This window comes from Strongylocentrotus purpuratus, unplaced genomic scaffold (assembly GCF_000002235.5).
Source record: "Strongylocentrotus purpuratus isolate Spur 01 unplaced genomic scaffold, Spur_5.0 spur5_scaffold_15, whole genome shotgun sequence".
NCBI lineage: Eukaryota > Metazoa > Echinodermata > Echinoidea > Camarodonta > Strongylocentrotidae > Strongylocentrotus > Strongylocentrotus purpuratus.
In genome coordinates, this window is record NW_022145600.1 from 32,254,935 (window position 1) to 32,279,724 (window position 24,790).

The 24,790-nt window shown below is 40.8% G+C and overlaps 2 protein-coding genes across 2 annotated transcripts; one reads left to right on the forward strand and one right to left on the reverse strand.

Annotated features, from left to right (window-relative positions):
• Positions 1-2,552: 2,552 nt before the first annotated feature.
• Positions 2,553-3,425, reverse strand: LOC115924193. The gene has a single exon (XM_030986076.1). It carries the CDS (start codon positions 3,423-3,425, stop codon positions 2,553-2,555), a length of 873 nt encoding a protein of 290 aa, XP_030841936.1.
• A 7,117-nt stretch (positions 3,426-10,542) lies between these two features.
• On the forward strand, positions 10,543-22,134 carry LOC576629 (nitric oxide-associated protein 1). Its single transcript, XM_030986225.1, has 8 exons — positions 10,543-10,758; positions 13,123-14,766; positions 15,176-15,472; positions 16,365-16,591; positions 17,492-17,623; positions 18,610-18,726; positions 19,312-19,429; positions 20,211-22,134. The coding sequence occupies exons 1-8, from the start codon at positions 10,656-10,658 to the stop codon at positions 20,399-20,401; spliced, it is 2,829 nt and encodes a 942-aa protein (XP_030842085.1). The 5' UTR covers positions 10,543-10,655; the 3' UTR covers positions 20,402-22,134.
• The last annotated feature ends 2,656 nt before the right edge of the window (positions 22,135-24,790 follow it).

Below are 24,790 nucleotides of genomic sequence, written 5' to 3' on the forward strand. Positions count from 1 at the left end.
AGATTTGAGAGAGGCTTTAAGTTGCCGATGGAACCGTTCCACCATACCGTTGGCCTGCGGGTGGTAGGCCGTGGTGGCTATGGTCCGACAACCTAGCAAATTAGCTAATGCAGTGAAAAGCGCAGATTGAAACTGACAACCTCGATCATGCGTAATCGTGGCTGGAGCTCCAAAGCGAGCTACCCAGTTCTCCACTAGAGCTATGGCTACTGTCTCGGCAGTGGCATCCGCTATCGGGATCGCTTCGGGCCAACGGGTGAACCTGTCGATACAAGTCAGCAGATAAATGTGCCCTTTCGAGGGCGGTAGTGGCCCAACAAGATCAATATGAACGTGTGCAAAACGGGCATCGGGGTTGGCAAAAGTGCCAAGCGGTGAGTGCGTATGACGTTGGATCTTTGCGCGCTGACATGGGATGCAAGTACGCGCCCATGTACAAATGTCCTTGTTCATACCCCGCCACACAAAACGGGCCGCGATAAGCTTTTGCGAAGCTTTAATGCCCGGATGCGCGAGATTGTGCAGATTGTCAAACAACGATCGACGGTGCGCTACCGATACATACGGCCGCGGATGCCCTGTGGACATGTCGCACCAAATGTGCGCGTCCCCTTCCGGAAGGAGGACCTTCTCAAATTTGAGCGAGGTTGACGTGTCTGAGCGCAGAGCAGCGAGCTCAACGTCATCGACTTGGTCGGTCGCGACTACACGCAGGTTAATCGAGTTCGGTAATTGCACTGAGTCAATCTCGGTGCGAGAAAGTGCATCAGCTACCTGATTATCAACGCCTCGAATATGGCGTATGTCGGAGGTAAACTGTGACACGTAATCGAGTTGCCGCGCTTCCCTAGGGGAATGTCGATCGGGCGATGTCTTGAGTGCGAAGGTAAGAGGCTTGTGGTCTGTAAAAACAAAAAAATCACGCCCCTCTAAGAAGTATCGGAAATGGCGTATTCCGAGGTAAATGGCTAGCAGCTCTCGACCAAAGGTACTATACCTAGTCTCGGGAGGCTTGAGGCGGCGAGAAAAGAACGCAAGCGGTCGCCACTCCCCTTCATGGAGTTGCTGTAACACACCACCTACGGCGAGATCGGAAGCGTCTACCGCGAGGCATGTAGGTAGCTCAACAGACGGGTATGTAAGCATCGTGACGTTCGCGAGGTCCTCTTTGACAGCCGCGAAAGCAGAGTCGCACACAGGGGACCAATCTAACGCCTTTCGAGAGCGCTTAGGTTGCTTGCGCAGCAAATCAGTCAAGGCGGCCAGCGAGGATGCGCACTTAGGCATAAATCGGCGGTAAAAATTAACCATGCCTAAGAACCGGCGCAGCTGGCGTAGCGAGGTAGGGCGCGGAAATTTGCGAATTACCGCGACCTTGTCATCCATCGGGGAGACGCCCTGGGCAGTCACATGGTGCCCTAGAAAGTCTAGTGCTTCGACTCCAAACTGGCATTTGTCAGGATGCACTACTACTCCATAATCACGGAGGCTTGTGAACAGCTGGCGCAAATGAGTCTCGTGCTGTTCGGGATTCTCGCTGGCAACAAGAATATCATCAAGATACACGAATACAAATGGCAGGTCACGGACGACCCTATCAATAAACCTTTGAAAGGTTTGCGCCGCGTTGCGTAGTCCGAATGGCATGCGTCGGAAATGGAATAACCCAAAGGGGGTTGTCAGCGCGGTCTTCTTTACATCATCAGGGTGTACGGGGATATGATGATATGCGCGCACTAAGTCAACTTTGGAAAATACGCACTTGTCTCGCAACTGTGCGGCAAAGTCGTGAAGGTGCGGAATGGGATAGCGATCCGGGACGGTCACGCGATTAAGAGCGCGGTAATCGCCACATGGTCGCCAACCGCCTGACTTCTTTGGCACCATGTGGAGCGGCGACGCCCATGAACTGTCTGAGGGCTCGACAATGCCCAAATCGAGTAACCGGCCAAACTCGTCTTTAGCGATCTTGTGTTTGTCCGGCGCTAAGCGTCGAGGTCGTGCCGAAACTGGTGGGCCGGTTGTGAGTATTCTATGTGTGACGTCATGTTTCAACGGACAGTTCTTAAACATGGGCCGAGTTACTTCCGTGAACTCGGCAAGTAAGCGTTTGTAGACAGAATCGGAGTCTACTTGCACTATTGTGAGATTCAGCGACGGTAAGTCGGAGGCGATGCCATGTACGGACAGACTAGTGGTGGCATCCCAAAGTCGGTTTGTGCGCAAATCCACCAGTAAGCCGTAATGCCTCAAAAAATCTGCGCCGAGGATAGGCTGCGAAACATCGGCCAATATGAATGACCACTTAAACGAACGCCGCAGCCCAATACACACTGTGAGCTCACGCTGCCCATATGTGCATATGCGCGTCTTGTTTGCAGCCTGCAAAACGAGTGGCATAAGGTGCCTCTTATCAGCGGTGTTGGCAGGAATTACGCTTACCGCGGCACCCGTATCGACCAAAAATCGTGTCCCAGAATCTCTATCTGTGACATAGAACAAGCGACCGTCACGAAGAGGGCCAGTGAGGCTTGTCGCGCCCACCTCCTGGCCTAGTTGTTTTCCGCCGGCTTGCTATATGTGCATGGTGGGCGGCACTGGTGAGCCTTCTCACCCCACTTCTCATGATACCAGCACAATTCTGAAGTGCTCGCTGATTTACTACCGGATGAGTCGCGCTTACGGTTACTGCTCATGCTGCGGCTTCGGCTTCGGCTCCGCATGCGACCGACAGTGGCAGTCAGCTCCTTCACCATTTTCGTGAGCTCAAGGACTTGGTGTTGAAGATCGGGGTTAGAGTTAGATACAGCTGCGACTGTGGCGCTGGGTGCTGAAATTCCAGTGACGGGAATTGACGCTTCTAGAATTTTATCGGCTAAATTGGCCAACTCAGAAAGCGGAAGCGCGTCGCTCGATGATGCCAGAATGAGGCGGACATTCTGTGGCAGGCGCTGCAGAAACAATTCCCGCAAAATCCCCTTCTCTAGCTGCTGCATGCCTAGCAGCTGCTGCATGCGCCTCAGAAGTTGACTAGGTTTTCGGTCGCCTAATTCCTCTTCATTCAATAACATCTGAACTCGGCGCTGTTCAGAGGAGGTCATTCGCGATATGAGCAGGGCACGCAGCTCAGTATAAGGCTTGATCGGGGGTGGACTAATCAATATGTCGCGGATCTCGAGCGCAACATCCGACGGCAATGTCGCTATAATATAGGCGTATTTGGTCTGCTCGCTGGTTATGCCTCTAGTCTCAAACTGAGCAGAGGCTTGGGCAAACCATACCTCCGGGTCTCCCCTCCAAAAAGGGGGGAGCTTAATGCTGACTGCGCCGACGCCTTGGGTGGCCTGTACGCTAGCCCCGGCCGTGGCTCCCGCCTGCTCATGCTCCGGCGGAGGGCCCTCCTCGGCAGTATTTGGTGCGGGCATGACGACGCGCCACGTCCACTGTTCACAAATCTAAATTCAGTGTATCAGTAAGAAATGTGATTACCCGGCCAATGGTAAAAAAAAAATATTAATAAGCAAAGGTAATCTAACTAAATGTTTCTTATCTCAGGGGGATCACGTCGGGGTCACCAATTTGGAAAACTACATGGGGTATGGACTATGTTGCGTGTTAACTAGTAATCCCACATAATTCCCTTTTTTAATTAAACTACTAAAAAGCAGTATCCCTCCAGACAAGAAAACACTTAATAAATGATCACATCCAGACAAATTGATTATGGTTAAAAACTGGTTCTATATTCTATAATTTCACATAAGATACAATGATTACAGAATTATCAGAAACCTCTTCTGTCTATCTCAACAGTGACAGACAATTAAACTATCACTAGGCCCTTGGTAGTTACTATTAATAATCAAACATAGATAACTTCCAACAGCACATTAATGTAAAGGAGACTCAACTTAGTCACTATGGTATTAATGATTACCGCTGAATACAAGTCTCGAAATATCAGGAGTCTAGCTGTTCAGTACAACTTAAAACAGTACTAAAACAAGTCAGTTAAATATCATTCACACTGCATGAATAATAACAGTCAAGAAAATACTACTCAAATCTAAGCTAGACAGCGTTTAGATTTACTTACATAGGCACGAAATATTGTGGTTCAAGAAACCGCTAAACAAATCTCTACCTGTGTATGTGTACGGAATGCACAACACGAGAATACAACAATATATCGGTGGATCTAGACTATAGCAGATCTAGATCAGTAGACCAGGCATAGGCCTAGAACTAGTGCAATTATAAACATGTAAAATATGTGTTAGTAAGCGTACGCACTCAACAACAGGCACTCAGTCAGTCAAAATAAGGCCTCACAATGATAAACAATGCAAAGCATAAATCACAATATAATTAACGTTACGTGAGTCATTGGAGTTGAATTCAAAGTAGATCTTCTTCAAGTTCTAGGTAGATGTAGAAACTAGCTAGTCGAAAACAGTGGTCGACGAGCTGGTTGTCGATCGCGTAGGATATGCAGACGATGATCGACGCTAGGTGAATACCACGATGATGAAGACGATGTTGAAGACAACGATGATGACAACAATGATGAAGACGACGCTGGTGAAGACAGCGATGATGAAGTCGACGATGAAGACGACGCTGGTGAAGACAGCGATGATGAAGACAACGGTGATGAAGACAACGATGATGAATCAGTTAACAGATGAATACAATGATGATGCAGTCAATGTCAATAGATCAACTTCAGTGACTTGCGATGCAGGTCGAAGAATCAAATGTCGAGACAATATATATGAAGTCGATGATAAAAGGTTGTCAAACAATAATGCAGGTGAGAAAAACGTTAGATCATATTAAATGTTCTATTCTCACTGCTGGTGATTTAAAGTGTCGTCAATGTTGAACATCGAGAGAGTCAAAATATATCTTGCAAAACGTACAAGATGTAAATAGGTGAGCACGTCCACCGGGAATGGTCCGGGGACGTAGCAGTTCAATCCTCGTTGGATACAATTTTCTAGGTACAAATATCAACACAATAACAGCATGTGTGTATACCAATATTAAAACAGCTCACTCTTTCCCGCACAGGAAAATCAGAAGAGCGCCAATCAACTACAGCGCGATTCGTTCAAAACACGCGCACATGTATGTTAATTAAGCACGTGATCTAAATACTTATGAATAAATATGCGTACATCTATGTTAATTGGTCATGTGATCAAAATACTAATGAATAAACATCGTTATATAATAAATCGAGTTAAAACCAGTTCTGAGGACATGGCGTAATACCAAATCCTCGAACTCTCAATGACTTCTAAAGCGGCCATTTTGGATTAAAAACACAATATGTATACCAGTGAATTATAAATGAATGCACTGTAACATTTGTCGCTACAACCTTTAAGGTCTATCCATATGAAAAATTTCAACTGTGTAGTATATTGACCCTTATGGATCTATGGAAGATAGATTGAGACGATATATGACAATTGACCCCATACAATAAGCAGTTACACCTTTGACCCTAATTGACATAACGAAGAATGCATTTTCACAATTTCATCTTCTTCCATGAAATGCTCTACCCGTCATGTTTACCTAGATTGTGCTGCGCATAGATTCAATTGGATTATTTTGGGCCATTACAAGAAGTGGGTTATTGATGTGGACAAATGCTCATGTACCCTTTAAGCTCATATAATGTATTTTATTACCAGAGGAAAAAATATTGGTCAGTCACTCAATAGTGTCTGACAGTAAAGTATAGAAAGTAAAGGGGTTTCCTTGTTTAATTTGAATACTAAGAAAACTGCTAACGTTTATATTTCACAAATAGGACAAACGTGACCTATGCATAATTCCTACAATGTTCTACAAAATTTGCGAATTTAACTTTCAATTGAAAATTTCGACATGATTCCACCATCTGATCAAAAAACAAAAGACACAACTTTTATAGCCCATAGTCTCAGCTATAACATACCAAAATTTAGGAGAACATAGAACACAAATAATTTAGATAGTGCTCAAAGATTAATGTCATGTAGATCCATGATTTGAACTAAATTGGCACCTTCCAAAGGCTTAACACGCAAATTAAGAAAATCTGTCAAGTTACCTTTAATCGCAATTTTCACTATGATGATGTCATCAAAATGAAAAATAATACGCAGTTAACTTGTAAACAATTGCCTCTACTACGAGATATCAACATTAAGAAGAGAATCAATCAATATTTACAGAGATACAATCAATTTTCCATAAATATGCTGACGTCATAATATGCAAATTCGTATTTTGAGTTCCAAGGTCGATATGATGATGACACGATATACTTAATGGCCAAATGAGACATGGAATCACATCTCCGACTCATACTCTATCCGAATATGAAAAAAAAATTAGGGTTCCCGTCCATCCCAAACAGTCAAAGGGTTTTGTGTAGGCATGTTGTTGCCCATATATGCTATGTATTACATGAGCACGCGCGCATGGACGTTTATCTTGAACGGACGCTCATTCCCTTATTAATGGTCATAAAGAGATAAACATGGTATTAAATTGTTTGGGAAGACATGAGGATTACTGTGTCAAAAAAGAATCTAGGATGAATTATTTTGCGTTCGGCCGTGACAAACGAAAACGCGCGCGCGATTCTTTATGAAATGCTTTTGCTAATAATGGCGTACGCTCGCGTTTTTTGACGTAAAATTGACCGGACTGATATTGACCTTGATCCTGGTAAATATGAATGAGAAATGTCTTTTCGTTATGAAGATATGATCATATTTTGATTTTCACAACATTGCGCCTGGATGACGTTATCAATCAAGGTCAAGGTTGAAAACCTTATTGTGCTCTTTCCTCATGCCTATACATATGTGTGTCAAATTTCAAGGCATTTGATTGAGCCATTTTCAAGTTATCGTGCTAACAATAAAGTGGTTAGAAATAAGAAAAATATTCTAACGAAAACATAAGGTGATCTGTATTATATACAGCCCACCTGATAATACATTACATTTATAATGCGCTTCATACAATGTTTCTAAACGCAAGAAAAAGAATAAAGGATAAGGATGTGGGAGTAAAAAGGAGTTACCTCGAAGTCATTTCGAATATACTGAAATAACTTTCCATCTATCACTGTACGTCCCCTATGATGTATACTGAACACTCATTCTTCCATGTCGTGGGAAGTTTTTTTTTTTTTAAGTAGAGCAGCAAGCCACATTCCCCAATACGCGCATACCTCCTAGTTAGCTCATCAATATGTAAGACCTGAAATGACCTCAATGCAAGCAAGCACATGCATCTTACTAGGTAAACCATCTGCAAGTAAAGCATTACAGGGGCGTCGCCAAAGGGGGGGTGTGGGGGTGCGACACCACCCCCCCCCCCCCCCACCTCTCAGGATATTATCGGTAAAATTGCGCTGCCGTCGGGAAAAAGAGAAAAGGGAGAGGGGAAAAAGAAAGGGCAAGGAAAGAAAAGAAAAAAGAAAAGAAAAAGAAAGAAAGTAAGGAAAAGAAAGGAAAGAAAGGAAACGAAAGGAAAGAAAAGAGAAGAAAGAAAAGAGAAAAAAAAGAGGGAGGAGAGGAAAGAAAGGAAAAGAAAGAAAAGAAAGAAAAGAAAGAAAAGGAAAAAAAGGAAAAAGAGAAAAGGGAAACAAAAAGAAACGGGGGTGTGAAAGAGAGGAGGGGGAAGGTAAGAGCCTGAGAAAGCAGGAGTGGGGGTAAAAGAAAGGGGGGTCGTTGGGTGGAGTCGTCTTGTCAAGGAAGCAAAAAAGACACGGGTAAATATGTTGCTGTGTCGGGTCAGCTGTGTCGGTATTTTTGCTCGATCCTCGTGTACTATATCAATGCAGAAGTTTGAAGTCGGTGAGATGTTTTTCCTACGAACTGTGACTTTGTATCCGCTGTGACGACTTCGAGAGTGACTACAACTACAATACTTGTATTTTCTCGAAGTTTCACTTTCCTATAATATCAGCTAAAGAAATCAAAGATTTAAAATTTTCAGGGAAACTAAATTCAAACAAGGATTAAGAGTCAACAACGATACGACGAATCGTCTTCCTTTCTCTATATTTTGATGAAACGCCAAAATTTCCGCGCTTCGCGCGGGAGGGGAAAACTTCATTTAGACGGGTCGAGAACGGTACAATAAATCGTCTTCTTTTCCTAATAATTTAGGGAAACGTCTAAGCTAACTAAGTTAACTCCCTAAAATAAGATCCTAGCTCCGCGCCTGCATTAAAATATATAGCTATGATGTTGACTAAGTTGACAAAATAATTCGTATATTTATGTCGTCGAGGAAATTGATCATTTGCGCATACGCAAGTACTATAGATAGTCCATAGGAAAAACAATTTAGCCTTCGGCCCCGGGTTTATAGGGTTATTTGTAGATATTGAGACACTTAATTTTGTCGGTAATTGGTGGCTAGTTTTGTCGGTAATCGTTGGCCTCTACACCACCCGCCCCCCCCCCCCCCCCCCCCCCCCCCCCACTAAGCAAGGTCTAGCGACGCCCGTGATACAATGTATTAGGTCATCGTGGAAGTTCTAGAAAGCAACAGGGGAAGGATCAAAATAAGCTTTGAAGGGCACTTATACGTAAAGAAGAGAACCCTTTCAGACGGGAAAATTAGATGGCAGCCTTTCTGCTTATTCCCATTTATACAAATCATTTTGTTGCAGTTTGATGTCAGTTCTTCACGATAAGCCAATTGCTCTTCTTTCGGTGGTTCCGTGAGTCCCTTAAAGTCAGTGAAAACAAAGTACTCGAATGAGAGGGGGTGTTTTACACACTAATATATATATAGTAAAGCTACATACACTTAACTGAAGGAAAGAAACCTATAGAAAACGGACTGGATATTATTGAAAATACTATTCTAAACAAGAATGTACTCCTACATGTACTACATTACGTTACAATTTCACGAGAGAACTAGAACTCGAGAGGGGAAGAAAAGAAGAAGTGATGAAAATGAAAGAAGACTAGCACGAGAGGAAAGAAAAGAGCTAAGAAGATGTAAAAAGGAAAAGGAAGAGCAAGAGAGAGAGAGAGAGAGAGAGAGATAGCCTTGAGCTTTTGGATCGGCTAATGAGTAATAAATGAAACAAATTTTGAGCGGAGTAATTATCTTTCGCCGGAGAACTTGCATAAGCTAGGAGCTAAAACTTGATGTTTTTTTTAATCAAACATTATGGGGAATAGCAAAAAACGGTTGAGCCTTTATTGCACTAATTGCCAGAGGAGCATTCATGTCTTCCACGAGGCCGCACTTTTGGATCAGAGAGCAGTTTAATTGTCGGCGGAGCATTGTCTTTCGCGGGGCAATTTTTTAGCGGAGCAAATGTCGGCGGAGCAATTGTCGGCGGAGCAATTGTCGGCAGAGCAAATGTCACCGGAGCAATTGTCGCGTTTTGCGGAGCAATTGTCTGCGGAGCAACTGTCGTTCGAGGAGCATTTGTCACCGAAGCAATTGTCGCGTTTTGCGGAGCAATTGTCGGCGGAGCAAATGTCGGCGGAGCAATTGTCGGCGGAGCAAATGTCGGCGGAGCAAATGTCGGCGGAGCAACTGTCGGCGGAGCAATTGTCGCGTTTTGCGGAGTAAATGTCGGCGGAGCAATCGTCGGCGGAGCATGTGTCATGGTAGACCGAAAGCTTCAGTCTCTATACCGTCGGTTGTTCCACTGGCTCCACTAGACCTCCGGTTATAGAGACAGAACGACTGCCTATGCCAGCCTGTGTTGAACTTATTCCGCTAGATTTTAGCCGCTAGGCCCCTCCCACAAACTTGCCACGGCCGTATTGTTATGCCCCCAAAATCCCCCAAAATGTCATTTTACCTCGTCCATATCCAATTTTAAATTAGGCCTAGGCTATAATACATCGGTTCCACTTACTAATTTGATGTAAATAATCCGTTTAATGGTCCCTTTTAAGGAAATTATGGGTCAAAATCGACATCCATGTTGAAAATCTTGCAAGCCGTGTTAAACTCTCGTTGCCGTCAATCTCATCCCTTCTAGTCTACGCCGAAGGCAAAATGATTATGAAGGAAAAAACTGTGATAACGCCATTACGAACGTGTAGATGGCGCACAGTTTTTCCTTCATTATCATTTTGCCTTCGGCGTAGACTAGAAGGGATGAGATTGACGGCAGCGAGAGTTTAACGGACGGCTTGCAAGATTTTCAACATGGATGTCGATTTTGACCCATAATTTCCTTAAAAGGGACCATTAAACGGATTATTTACATCAAATTAGTAAGTGGAACCGATGTATTATAGCCTAGGCCTAATTTAAAATTGGATATGGACGAGGTAACATGACATTTTGGGGGATTTGGGGGCATAACAATACGGCCGTGGCAAGTTTGTGGGAGGGGCCTAGCGGCTAAAATCTAGCGGAATAAGTTCAACACAGGCTGGCATAGGCAGTCGTTCAGTCTCTATAACCGGAGGTCTAGTGGAGCCAGACGTAGTCTCAGTGGAACAACCGACGATTATAGAGACTGAAGCTTTCGGTCTAGTGTCATGGAACCTTGTTGTTGTTGTGTTTTTCCTTTTTTCTCAGCATCGTTGAAGACACCACACCATACCAAAATATGGGTTTCATAAGCGTAAGAAAGGAGATTTTAAGAGTTTAATATGGCTAATAATATGCTGAATTGTCGATTCCTACGAGTTTTGGGTGTTCCATTTGTCCGTCATAAGATCAACAGCAAACTATGTTTTCTTCCGGAATTACGAGGTAAGATCTTAATCGCTAATATTTGTTTCAAAAACTAAATCAATTTGTGCTGTACTTGATCCTGGGTGCCCGTGCCTTGGTATGGCCATGCTCTTGCCCCAACCGGAGGCTCAGCTTCAGCCAGGCCAGGCTAACGCCTTCGTGACAGGGCCGACTCTCGTGCTCCGGTGCCTGAGTTGCTCGGCCCCGGGCTTCTGCCGCTGAGCTGGATCTGGAGGTGACGTTTAAATACACACCTAGACCGAGAGCTATAGGTAAAAGGCACACACGTTATATAGCAAACTCCCTGATTGCACCCCTTTTTAGTAGGGTGTCTGATCGCGCACCCGATGTTGTGTGCTAAAATTCATCCCATAGAGATTACACGCATCCCTATGCAGTCTACGTGCATTGCGCGACCATGCAAAAAAAGTCAATTTTTTTTTTTCAATTCGAGATTCAAACCTTTATCTGTTGTGATCCTGAAGGTGATAATCAATAAATGAGGTGTCATATGAAAGAGCAGGTAAATTCCAATATTTCTAAAGGGGCGTAGCCCCCGAAATTCTAAAAATATCTTGGTCAAAACAGCAATTGAAACATTGTGTCCTGGCTAACTCTGAGGTTTGTCACTTTTGAGATATGACGCCCCGATCGATAAGTAGTCCCAGTCCTAAGGAACAATTCTATGTGCTTATATTTTCGCTAGCCCCCAGGGATCACAACTGATAACAGTTTGAAAATACCCTTCTCGCTATTTGGTGGATCAGCTAATTAGGGGGCGTGCGCTCCGCTCAGTCCAAACCATGGTTACATCGCGTAACATCTCCGCGCACGAACGAAACCCCAAATTCAAGTATGGGTGGCCATTCGCGGCATAGAACCCGGAAGTGAATACACGTTATAGTCAATGGCAATATCGCGGATCTCCGCGATATTGCCATTGACTATAACGTGCATTCACTTCCGGGTTTATTGTGCGACGAACGCCAACCATACTAGTCAATGGCACATGTCGCGGAGACAGCGTAGCTCAAGCTGCAAGTCGCGGATTGGCTTAGCAGCATGCGTACGATATGCATACGCTTGCATATCGCGCGATACAGCTGTTTGGCTAAATTTAGCAAAACAACATCACTCTGCGTAGACGTCTTTTTCGTCGATTTTGACCAAAATGATATGAATATACCAGCGTTTTGAAGGGGCTGTAACTTTTGATAGAAACATCGGTGAGACTTGAAATTTGAAATGTATTATTCTGATAACATCTTTTATTCAAATATCAAACAAAAATGGTGAAAAACGATCCCAAATTGAAAATTGAAAAATCGTTCAGACACCCTATTTTTAGTTAGATCTACAGTCACTAAATCGCTATCATCGTAATTTATCAATAAAGTAATTTTCAATTTGGCAATGCAAATACATTTTTTTTTTTTTTGGACAGTGCGTGTAATTGCATTTCCAGGCGGAACCAACATTGCAAACTCTCATAAGAGGTCAGTCTTTTTATAATGTAATTCGCATGTTACTGTTAGCTCATTATCGTCAGAAACATGTGGATGACAGGGGAAGGTAAGGAAATCGTTCAAATCGGGCATCAAATTCAAAGACAATCTCATAGACCTAGATCTAGATCTAAGTCATATTTTTGGTTGAATTTTTGAACGATTCAAAGTGCTTTGTGTAACTTACGAGAATAAAGAAGAGTCCAGAAGCGTACTCTGAAGAAGGTGTGCAATGTTCGTTGGGTGCGGGAAGGGGTGGTTATGAACTCATTTTAGGTTTTGTTTACCTCCCTTTCCACGCAAGGTATGGGATACAAGGGAATTCTATAATGAAACTGAATTTGTTAACCTTGCCGCACGAACTTACAAGGGGGATCAAACTAGCAATTTCGCCAAAAGTGGGCGTAAAGTTTGCTCTGTTTTTCTTTATGTAGACCTAACCGTTTGATTTAACAATTTTCATTTACTATAAAAAAAAAACAGCGAAAGTCATTGTATTTTGTAAAACATCAAAAACTTACTTTCAGCTAATCCATTCGTTTTCTTGAATCTACTGCGTGCGATGAGATCAGCAATCACACACAGACTGCATTGCATAACTTACCCTCCTTGCACACCCTTAAGAAGTTCAGACTCTGCCGATATCAGAGACTGAAGCTTTTGGTCTAGTTTACATCAATAATTGGTGCCTTAATCATTATGCAATTCATCATTGAAGATCTACTCAATTTTTTATTTTTATTGAAAATTTGACAATTATATTTAATTTTTGTATTGTGGGCTACTTTCCAGTAGATCTGAATAGTCTGTCATGTTTTACAGATCAGTTACTCTGTCTATACTTAATAACTATATATTGGAATTTATATATTTACAGAATATTTTCTTCAAGGAAATCAAGCTGGAACAATCAAACTCACACCCACCAGGAATAAACATGGAAGTGGTAGGGGAAGCAAGAGAGGTCAGCTGAGCAGGATCAGAGATGACCTTTCTCCAGGACAGAGACCTTCAACCACAACATCAGCGGCAACAAGTGGTCCTGCAGCAAGTAATCAGCAAGAACAGACTAGTCATCATGTGGAACATGACTTTGATAGTCAGTATTTCAGTGGTATCCTGGATCGTCGACTTTCAGAGGATGATTTACAAAGGGTACAAAGCAGTGATTCTGTCTCTAAGGTAACAGCTGGAGAGGACCTCAATGAATTTGACTCCCAGTATTTTCAAGAATTCGGACAGAAGGATGTCGGTCCCCCGAGAAACTTTAAAGCTAGAACCTTAAAGAAGTCAGCTGCAACCAAGCCTGGAAGTAGTATCACAGGAAATTTTATGTTTGAAGAAATTGACTTGAAATATTTTGATGATATCAATTCTAGTTTTGTTTATAGGAATACCGATGGAATTACATCCAGTGACCCAACTGAATTGGACATCAATGAATTCGATAAACAGTATTTTGGTAAAGAAAATCTCAATCCAGAAGGTAATGTATCAACTAAGTCCTCGTCTGAAACCACAGTGCCTGCAAAACGGTATATGGATACTTCTCTGTCGGAAGAAGAAATGTACAGACAACATTTATCAAATCGCAAACAAATCCAGAAGTGGGAAGGAGAAGGAAAGGTGAAAAACTTGAAGGGGAAATCATTTGAAGCACATGATAGGCCTGCACAGTATCAAGAAGTTTCCAAGAATGATTTTGCAGATCATAGAGAGGTGCACCTCATCACCGACTCAACAGTAGATGAATCCCTCCTGGACAGCATCCCTCCTGATTTGAGGGGGAAGCTTGTCGCCAACAGGCTGTGGAAGGAGAAGAAGGATGAGCTGAGGGTGGCCGACCATAACCTAGAGGATCTAGAGGAGAGTGTTGTGTCCGCTCTGAAAGCTGTCAAGAAAAAACGCAACAAGAGCCAGAAACCCAGAAGATCTAAGGATATGAAGATATTCGGAAGCGAAGACAGTAGTATCCCAGTGAGTGAGGTACCTTGCTCAGGATGTGGTGCTCACTTGCAATGTCAAGACAACACTCAGCCGGGATTTGTACCAAGTGAGAAGTTCACAGAACTTGACCTCTCAAAGCCATTCAGTAACTCCGTCTGCCAGAGATGTTTTTATATTATTCACCGTCACACAGCATTGAATGTGAGCGTCCCCCAAGACAGCTATTCCAATATCATCAAGGCTATTCGCAAGAACCAGAGTTCGCTTGTTATCCTCATGGTTGACCTACTTGACTTTCCCTGTAGTATCATCAAGAATCTCAAAGACCTCATTGGGTCTAGTCGATCCATTGTGATTGTAGGGAACAAGCTGGATGTCTTGCCTAAGGATGAACCCAAGCAAGAGAGGAGGTTGAAAGACCACCTGGTATCTGCCTGCGTGGAGACGGGAGCTTGCGATGCAGACAAGGTGATGCATGTGGAACTGATCAGTGCAAAGTCTGGCTATGGAGTGGAGAATCTCATCACTAAAATTCTGTCCTTGAAAACCAAGAAAGGAGATGTATATCTTCTTGGTAAGCAGATGAGTTCTTTATGTTTTGTCTCCAGATGTTATCTTTTTTTTCCTATTGGAATTGTATAGCAACAGACAAATTTATTCTAATGAGGGCACTTCATAAAAGATATCAAATTTAATTTATTTGGCAAAAAAAATTTAGCTTTGTTATGACAGCATACCATTCTTTTCATGGAAGGAGGATCTTGCTTACCATTTATTATTATTTCTGCAATATCACTCATCAATTTCAAATCAATTTGAACAAAAGTAACCAACAAAAAAATGTAATCATAAATGTATATAATTGTTGCAACATTTGTTTTTTTGCTAACATCATGGAAATGAATGATGCTTTATTTTGTTATCTCAGAATGTGATGAATATAGTCGGCTCAGCATTAATTATGTGATGGTATTTTTGAACAGGCACAGCAAACGTGGGCAAGTCGACACTCTTCAACCGGTTTCTGGAGTCAGACCTATGCAAAGCCAAGGCTTCATCGTTGATGGGTCGTGCTACAATCTCCCAGTGGCCTGGGACCACACTCAACCTCCTTCGCTTCCCTCTCCTTAACCCCACCAGGGAGAGAATGGCTCAGAGGACAGTACGGCTTAAAAAGAAGGCTGAGGAGGTGAAGATAAAGAAGAAAGAGGAAGAGACGAACAGAGTCGGGCGCAAGCTTGAAGTAGAAGAGAGCCCTTCTCTCGTGTCTTATGTTGAAGGTTTGTAAAGAATATTCATCATTCATTCATCCACTTCTTTCTTTCTCTCTTTCCCCTCATTTAGTAACTTAAATAAGATACCTAAACATTGCCAGGACTCTGTATTGTATTATTCATTCCAACATTATGTCCTGTTGAATGAATCCATTCTCTTCAAAATTATTGTTTAGTCTCAGAAGATTTTTCCATCTTGCCAGGTAATGTTTGAGAGTTGCTTTGATTACTTTTTAAATTCTTGAAAAGGACATATGATGTCTATGCATCCATTCATGCCCTTCTGCGCAAACAGTGAGATATGCTTTTTCTGTTCACGTGTTTAACACTAACATGAAGGTCGTAAAATGCCTTTTCTACGACAGTCCCACATGCTTCAAACCAAGGCTCAAAATACATGGGGCAATGGGCGATTCACCCTCGTGAGCTACATAATCACCTCCGTCAGATTGCTTTTGGGGGGGGGGGGCAATTGCAAAATTAAAAATCGCCTCCTTGGAATTATCGACCAGTAAATCAGTATGGAGAAGAAGAGGAAGACCAAAGATTTTGTGGGAGGATATGATAAAGACTAAAGAAAGAATGTAATAAGGTTGCTCTGAATGATAGGAGGAATGTGCAGAACGGGAGGAAATGAAGAGAATGTCATCTTGGGATGAAAGTCAGTAACCCATATGTAACTTTTCAAGCTGTAAGAGGAAAAATGCTGACTTAAATAAATGAAAATGATGAAATAGCAAAAAAATTAGGAGTATCATGGGTACCAATTCAATGAAAATTTGTATCAGAAAAAAGAGCCCCTGGGAGAAGGTGCACAGGTGATTTTTTTTTTTTTTTTTTTTTTTTGGAAGAGCCCCTGTGGATAAAAAATTAATTTGAGCCCTGCTTCTAACCCTAGATGATGTTGGGCAGACATTCAAGCCCAAGTCAAAGGAGAAGGAGGAAGAGGAAGAAGCCTGGCTCACAGAGGAGGGAGGAGACCCGTTTGGCCTGACCTTAGGTGTTCCACTTAGTGGAAGAGATGTAGCAAGGAAGAAACAGGACAAGACGGTGCCATTCAATCCTATGGAGTTCCAGGAGAGCGAATGGTTCTATGATACTCCTGGTGTCATCTACCAAGAACAGGTGATAAACAAATCTATCATAAGTTTTAAAGGGATCCGGTAACTTTGTCTTAGATCTTTTTAAAAAATCCTTGATTTAGCTCATGCTGCAATGATAATTATAAACCTTTAGGTCAGTCAGGAACCCCATGACTTATACAAGCTGATCACCTGTCTGATTATCAAGATATTTATGATTGAAAATCGAAATCAAATTTTGCGTTTGCCAAATGGTTTTCATAACACTACAGTCTAATGGGGAAAACGAGTATGGTAAAACCGGTCACTCAAAGGTTTTTACTTTTTTGAGGCACTTCTTGATCATTTGGAAGCGCAATTTTTTTAGAGCTTCAATATAACACCATATCACAGACACTTATAACACGTAGGGCCGTGCATCTCAGATTTAACATTGTTAAACGATCCCTTTAATTGGATTCTTGCACATTTCATTTTTTGACAAAATTGGTTGAAATATATAATTCTTTAATATTATGTTGCTTGAGTCAATGTATTGGAAAGCTTCAAGCAAAATAATATTGTTTATGTTTGTTGAAAGAGAAAAGTGTTTCTTTTCTATTTCTTTACTCTGTAAGTTATACTTATGAAAATCTCTAATTATCTATATTCTTATGGAGGCTAATAGCATTGTGTGTTTGTTGATGTTGCTGTCTTTTTTATCTTGTGTTCAAAACACTTTTGATGAAATTTGTTGTCAGAGCACTGGCGATGTTTGCTAATTATTTAAATAAATGATTGTGTTATGACTATTGGTACAGGACAACACATTAGTTTCAAGACGACACAATCCAGTTAGAAGATTTTTAAGAAAAGATAAAAAAGGCCTTGATGATAATAATCATGAAACTGACTCCTTTTTTTCACTTTTATTTCTACTGCCTGTAACTGATTTATATTGTAGGTATTGACAAAGCTGAGCAGTGAGGAGCTAAAGTTGGTGGTCCCGAAGAGATGTGTTCTGCCCCGATCTCTAGTCCTCAAGCCTGGTCAGACCTTCTTCCTAGGGGGTCTGGGAAGGTTAGACTATCTACAGGTGAGTGCAGTGTAGATATCACTATTTGTATTAATTTTGCATGAAATTTCAGCTGCTGAGCTGCCGCTTGAGAAGCCCCCCTCCACCTTACCCACCTGGAACACAAAACGCTGGTAAGACCAGTAGAGTTTGTCTACTACCAACTTGAAGGAGTTCATTCCAGAGCCCTGTGCAAAACCAAGTGACAGTGACCTCTAATGAAAAGCCTGGTTTAGCCTCAACCATATCAGAACTAGGGGTTGGCCGTCCACAATATTTCCTGCATAAAATTAGAGCTGATCTATCGCCAAACTGTGCCTGTTGAAAGATCCAAACTATGGATCCCGTCATCAATGCTTGTCCTACCTACAAATCCCCTTACGGTGCTTCTGGACTTCGAGAGCTCGATGATGATATCATCAGTTGCATAAATAAGGATCTTCCTATTTAGATGATGTACACATTAATATTCTTTTAACGAACAAATGAACGATGGAATTTCTACAGATAAATATTTGCGTTACTACATTTTTTATCATCTATTTCAAAGTTGTTTTTTTTGTAAATTCATTTCCTAGAGCTCATCTGAGCTTTCCAGCACTGTTTTACTTTATGCATATTTTCTCTTTGGATGGGTGATCCTAAGGTATGTCTAGGGATGTCTTTACTCTTGGACAGTGGCTGAAGGGTTTTAATTTTTAATTTTCCAGAAATTTGTTTATCATGTAAGTTGTAAGAAAATAATTAAAAGCAGTACATATCATGTTCTAGTTGGATGTCACTAGATTCTTGGTCAAATGGTCCATGCTCTAATACTGATGGTTACTCCAATCATATTTCTAGGAAAGAAGTGAGGAACTGGAAGGGTATAGAAAGCCATTGTGATTGAATTTGCAACGTGCCCTCAAATATATTAGGAATCTAGAAAACCTGTCTATCAGATACATAAAAAATAATGGCAGTAAATAAATTCCCTCACATTGCCAAAAATTAATATTTTTTTGCAGGGGAAAGATTCAGTCTATTTCACGGTCTTCTCCAGCAACGCTCTACCAATCAAGGTTGTAGACACACAGGATGCTGATGCAGTTTATGCAGAGAAAGCTGGCTTCAAAACATTTGTGGTGAGATACCGGTGTATTATGGGCAGGTTATATAGGGTTGCTCGTAATTAGTTCCTATGATTTATTTAGATTTCAGGACTATACAAGTTGCAGGCATCTTTAACTTAAAGTGTAGAATTAACATGATATTACTTCTTTTTTTTTCATTATCTTTTTTACTGCACGATTCACAAATAGCCCCTTTCACCCACACAAGGTTCACTGCAGTCTGATGGTTCATGTTATGACTGACGATGTTTGTAGGTCATTTTTTTCCTACTTGAGTTAAGTCTCTCACTCCAGGTTAGAAAGCTAAGATCTGGTAGAATTTTTTTTCTTGTAATGATCTGTACAAGCAGGATGGTGATTTCAAAAGCACTCGGAATATTCTTTTGTATGGGATATATGCTGTGCACTTAAGGGAATCAGTATAGGATGTGAGGGTGGGGAGTACAAGCCTCCCCTCTTCTGTTTGAAAGGCAGTGGGCATACCCCAACTACACAACCACAAAATGTCCCCATTAGTATTTTGTAAGTGAGCTTTCCTCTTAACAAGTAGCTTTTCCATTCTTGATTTTTATTTTCACCCACTCTTGATATCACTAGGTTCCGAAAGGAGGTCATGAGCGTATGCAGAGCTTCCCATCATTGGTTCCTACTGAGTTCTCACTCCAGGGGATTGGACGACATGAGAGTGTAGCTGACATTCTCTTCTCATCGGCAGGTTAGTCTTGTTGATATCATGAGGATGAAATGATATTTGTATTTTGAATATTCTTTTTGATAATTCACCTGACCTGGCACAAAATTAGTGAGGTTGTTTAGTTTGTGTTATTAGCAACATCATCATCGTCATCATAATCATCATCATCACCATTATCATCATCATCGATACCACCACAATCATCATCATTTTCACCATCATTACCATCATCATCATCATCATCACTATCATCATCATCATCACCATCATCACCATCATCACCATCATCATCATCATCACCATCATCATCATCATCACCATCACCATCATCACCATCATTATCATCATCATCATCATCATCATCATCATCATCGATATCATCATCATCATCATCATCATCACCATCATCATCATCATCATCACCATCACCATCATCACCATCATCATCATCATCACTATCATCATTATCATCACCATCATCATCATCATCACCATCACTATCATCACCATCATCATCATCATCATCAGCATCATTATCACAATGATAATATTACACTTGGAATGGTAATGGTAGAATATAATTTTCATAGAGAATACAAGGACACAATACAAAATTATGTTTTATTTTCTGCAGTATGTGCATTTACGTTCTTGAATTGTTTGCAGTGGTATCTATGACTCATAGTAAATTGTTGGGTGAAGGTAAAATGATGTCATCAGCTTTCATCCCAAATACCTTAGATGTATGAAAATGATCCCCTCACCGTCTGCTAAAACCATCTCTGTATGTTTATTGATGCAGGATGGACAGCAGTCACTGCCAACGAGGGAATGGATGTCCGTCTCCGTGCCTTCACACCAGGAGGCTTAGGATGCGTCCTCAGGACACCTGCTCTCCTACCCTATGGCTTTGCCTTGAGAGGGACAAGAAGATCGAAGGCATCACCGTTCTACAATGTCAACAAGCAGAAGCTGTTCATGTACATGAGATGATCCCCAGGACACCTGCTCTCCTACCCTATGGCTTTGCCTTGAGAGGGACAAGAAGGTCCAGGGCATCACCCTTCTACAATGTCAACAAGCAGAAGCTGGTCATGTACATGAGACGATGATAAGTCAGGAAGAATGAACTATGAACGGATGATTGCATTTTCTGTCCTTCCCTATGGCTTTGTGTTCAAGATTCAAGTTTCATTGTCCATATATGACAATATCGAAATTTGTTTCCCATTGGTGTTACGTGAGAGATCAGGATTATTTGGCCTCCAAGTAGAAGGAATTTTGAACAGGTTCTTCAGGTTTCCTATCCTTGTTTTCAATGGCTAAGCCTTGAGGGGTACCTTGAGACCAAAGACGTCACCCTTCAGTCTACAACGTTAGCAAGGAGAAGCTTTGTGTGTACTTGAGGTGATTACAAACACACCATTGGGAAGAAAAGATTTTTGATACAACATTAAATTTTCTGTCCTTCATCAATTGCTTCATCATTAGAGTTAATGATAATTTGACTTTCAAGGAGAAAGAATTCGGTCATGAATAGATCTTCATGTTTCCCATCTACTATGTTGGTTGGCTTTCAAAGGTACCCAACGATCATCTAAGACATCACTCTTCTATAACATCTAAAAACAGAAGCTTTTATTATGTACATTAGGTTGTTGATGGTTGAAAATTGTTTTACCGATGGCTAAGAAAGCATGTATATGCTTGTAAGTAAGCAACCAGGGGACAGAGGGCTTTATGTCCTCTCTGAGGGACTTTGTAATGAGGATTAATGCCTTACCAAAGGGCACAAGAGTATTGACTTTGTTTCAAACCTGGGACCTCTTCCCAAGGCTTCTTATCCTTGCATTGAGAGAAACGTGACTTTTTCAAAACCCTCCCGTGATGTGAAAGAGCAGAAGCTGCTCATGTACATGGGCTGATGTAACTGGCCTTTAAGAAAGGGAAGAACTTTTTAAAAAATTCAAGATCCCGATTTTGAGATATTTATTTTTTCCACATTACAGTTATATTACAAAATAGTTTACATTATAAAATCCAAAAGAATATATACATAAAAAGAAAAACAAGCAAGTGACAAAGGGAGAAATAATGAGTAAAGATGATAAACCAGTATGAGCAAATTTGCTTTCAACCTGACAGTTTTAAGGTTCATCCTTATTTTTTACAATTGATTATTGACTTCTCATATAAATGAGGGAATGATACCTCATAGAAAATAGTGATTTTTATGAGGTCTGAGAATAATGATATTGATAATGATAATAATATGCCTTTCTTATAGCGCAAATCGCATTATGATCTAATTTTCCTTTGCACTTTCTAAGGACTTCGGATATTATTATCCTGGATTTAGCTCCAGTAGCTGCCTATAGCACTCAGTGCATTCAAGGAATTAATCCTACCAGGTACCCACTAGCTACACCTGGGTGTTGTTGGGCAAATGTAGATTGATGTCTTGCCAAAGAATGTTTGTGCTGGGGCAGGGATTCAAATCTTTGTGGTTCACAGTCCAGTGGCTAATCCACCTGACCAGTGACCATAACACCTCTATTCTAATAAAGGATATTTAGACCAATACAATAGATAAACAAAAGTCTAGAAGTTCAAAAAGCCTTAAAGGGATCATTTAACAATGTTAAATATGAGATGCACGGCCCTACGTGTTATCAGTGTCTGTGATATGGTGTTATATTGAAGCCCTAAATAAATTGCGCTTCAAAATGATCAAGAAGTGCCTCAAAAAAAGTAAAAACCTTTGAGTGACCGGTTTCACCATACTCGTTCTCCCCAGTAGACTGTAGTGTTATGAAAACCGTTTGTCAAACGCAAAATTTGATTTCGATTTTCAATCATAAATATCTTGATAATCGGACAGGCGACCGGCTTGTAAAAGTCATACGGTTCATGACTGACACTAAAGGTTTATAATTATCATTGCAACATGAGCTAAATCAAGGATTTTTTTAAAGGATCTTCATCTAAGACAAAGTTACCGGATCCTTTTAAAGATTAAAGATTTTTGTTCAATGAATGACATCAGATTACAAAGAAAACTGGTTGTTACGTGCAATGCATATAATAAAGCTGTGATACATGCCATATGTTGTCATATAATATGGAGGTCAGGTGAGGAGTATGTTAATGGTCTTTCCTAAGAAGATTTGTTTGTCAGTACTTGAAAATCAAAACTGGCTGTATGTGACAAATTTACTTAGTGGTTTTACCAAGTCTGTAAAATGACATAATAACTATGTTATCTGAGATTTCTATTTTATTCTTAATATATGTTTTGTACATGAAATAAATCCTGCTGGATCATGCAATATATGAAATGTATACTTGTCAAACAGGCTGTGCCAGTGGTGATGTGTGTTGTGTATCGGCGCAGATCGTATTTTATTTGTTCTTTTTTTATTGACATAGATTTCCTGACTAGGAGACGATGTAGGTTGGGTTACAGCAAATATGATGTACTTGCACGCTCTTGTGTTTCTTGCTCTTACTCCCTCTCTCTTTCTGTGTGTGTGTCTCTCTCTCTCTTTCACTCTCTCTACCTCTCTCTTTCTCTCTCTCTCTCTCTCTCTCTCTTTTCTCTCTCTCTCTCTTCCCTCTTCTCTCTCTCTCTCTCTTTTCCCTCTTCTCTCTCTCTCTCTCTCTTTCTCTCTCTTTCTCTCTCTCTCTCTCTTCTCTCCCTCTCCCTTTTTATTTCTCCTTTTCTCTGTTCGTCTTCCTCTTTCTATCTTTTTCCTGTATGTCTGTCTCTGTCTCTCTCCTTCCTCTCTTTCTTTTTTTCCTCTCTACCTATTTTTCTATCTTTATTCCTGTTGTTCTTATCTCTCTATTGCTTGCTCTCACTTTATCTTTTCTGAAATGTTATGTCTTTACTAACTCATTAATTTAGATACTGAATAAGCCAATAATATACTTACTATTAGTATATAGTAAAAAGTATAATAATAATTTTTAAAAGGGAGAGAAAACAACCTAGGGATATACAAGAATGGTGCTGATTAAAATTCATGCTAATCCACCTTTATGTTATTGTTCGGTTGTAAATGAAAATGAATTCATCAGAAAATGATGATTGCATCCTTTAGAACGGAATTGTTCTCGTCGTCCTCTCCTTTTATCCTTTTGTCCTGGACTACAATCATTTAGGAGTCCACAAGGATTTTGATTATAGCTTCCATTTCTGTCCTTCAAAATGTTGCCTGTTCAAATCAGAAACTCATGTAAAGCATGTGTTTTTTATTATCCACTGAAACGAGGCCATGATTTTACATTCAGTATAGTAAAGTATTACAGACAGGGCGGTTTGGGTCTGACGAGGTTGTTTTCAGTATTCGGTATGTTTTGTTGAGAAAGAAAGAGAAAGAGGGGGTGAGAGACTGAGATAGATAGATAGAAAGACTGAGAAGGATATAGACAGAGATACAGAGAGAGACAGAGAGAAAGAGGAGAAGGGAATTTAGGTACAACATATGAAAAGAAGTGGTTTATAAATGAGTGATGAAAGGAAATAAAAGTGATTGTTGAAGTGACAATGAATGATGGAGGGAAGAAAAGAAATACCTCACTATTATTTCTCTTTCTATCTATAAAGGGTGAATGAATGAAAGGATGACCTGTTTGAAGAAACGGTTTACAATATGTTTTGTATGGCCGCATACTGTCGTGTAAATAACAAAGAGGTATAGTAAGTTTTTCTCGAATTAATGGATGGGTCCATGGGTCGAATGAGAAAAATTATTTGCCTATAGGCCTAATTTTAAATGAAATAAAGGACTTTACAACTCCCTGGTAAATAAATGATGATTAATAATACAGAGAAGCATCATTCCCAATGAAAATTAAATGTATTTCACATCAAAGAAAAATCAAGCTGAATTTAGTTAGCTTCCATGCTCATTTTTTTCTAAAAATATATACATATGGTTGCTTTACAGTGAAATTTAGCCATGTAGAAATGTATGATTTAAATCTGAAGAAGAAAAACACAGCGTAAATGAGCAAGTTTATTCAATTTATACCTGAAACAAGGCTGAGAATGGAAAGTATTCACCCATAATCTACAAGCTATTTCACCTGAACTACCCCTTTTTCACTCACAAACACGAAGGTTCACCTGAAGGTTCCACATCGAACAGTATTTTTTTTCAATCTCCAACCTATCCATCAAAATCAAACTCCAAATGTCAACTGCATGAGGACGAAGCAATAACAATGTAGAGAACAAGCTCACTTAAATTACACCTTGCATGCCCTATTCAAGTACTCTCTCTCGCGTGTTACCTCTTCAGATTGACGGAGTCGTATTTGAGAGCTGTTTATACATTGTGACTAGTGGACTTCAAAAGGTAATGGCTTCTGTAGATT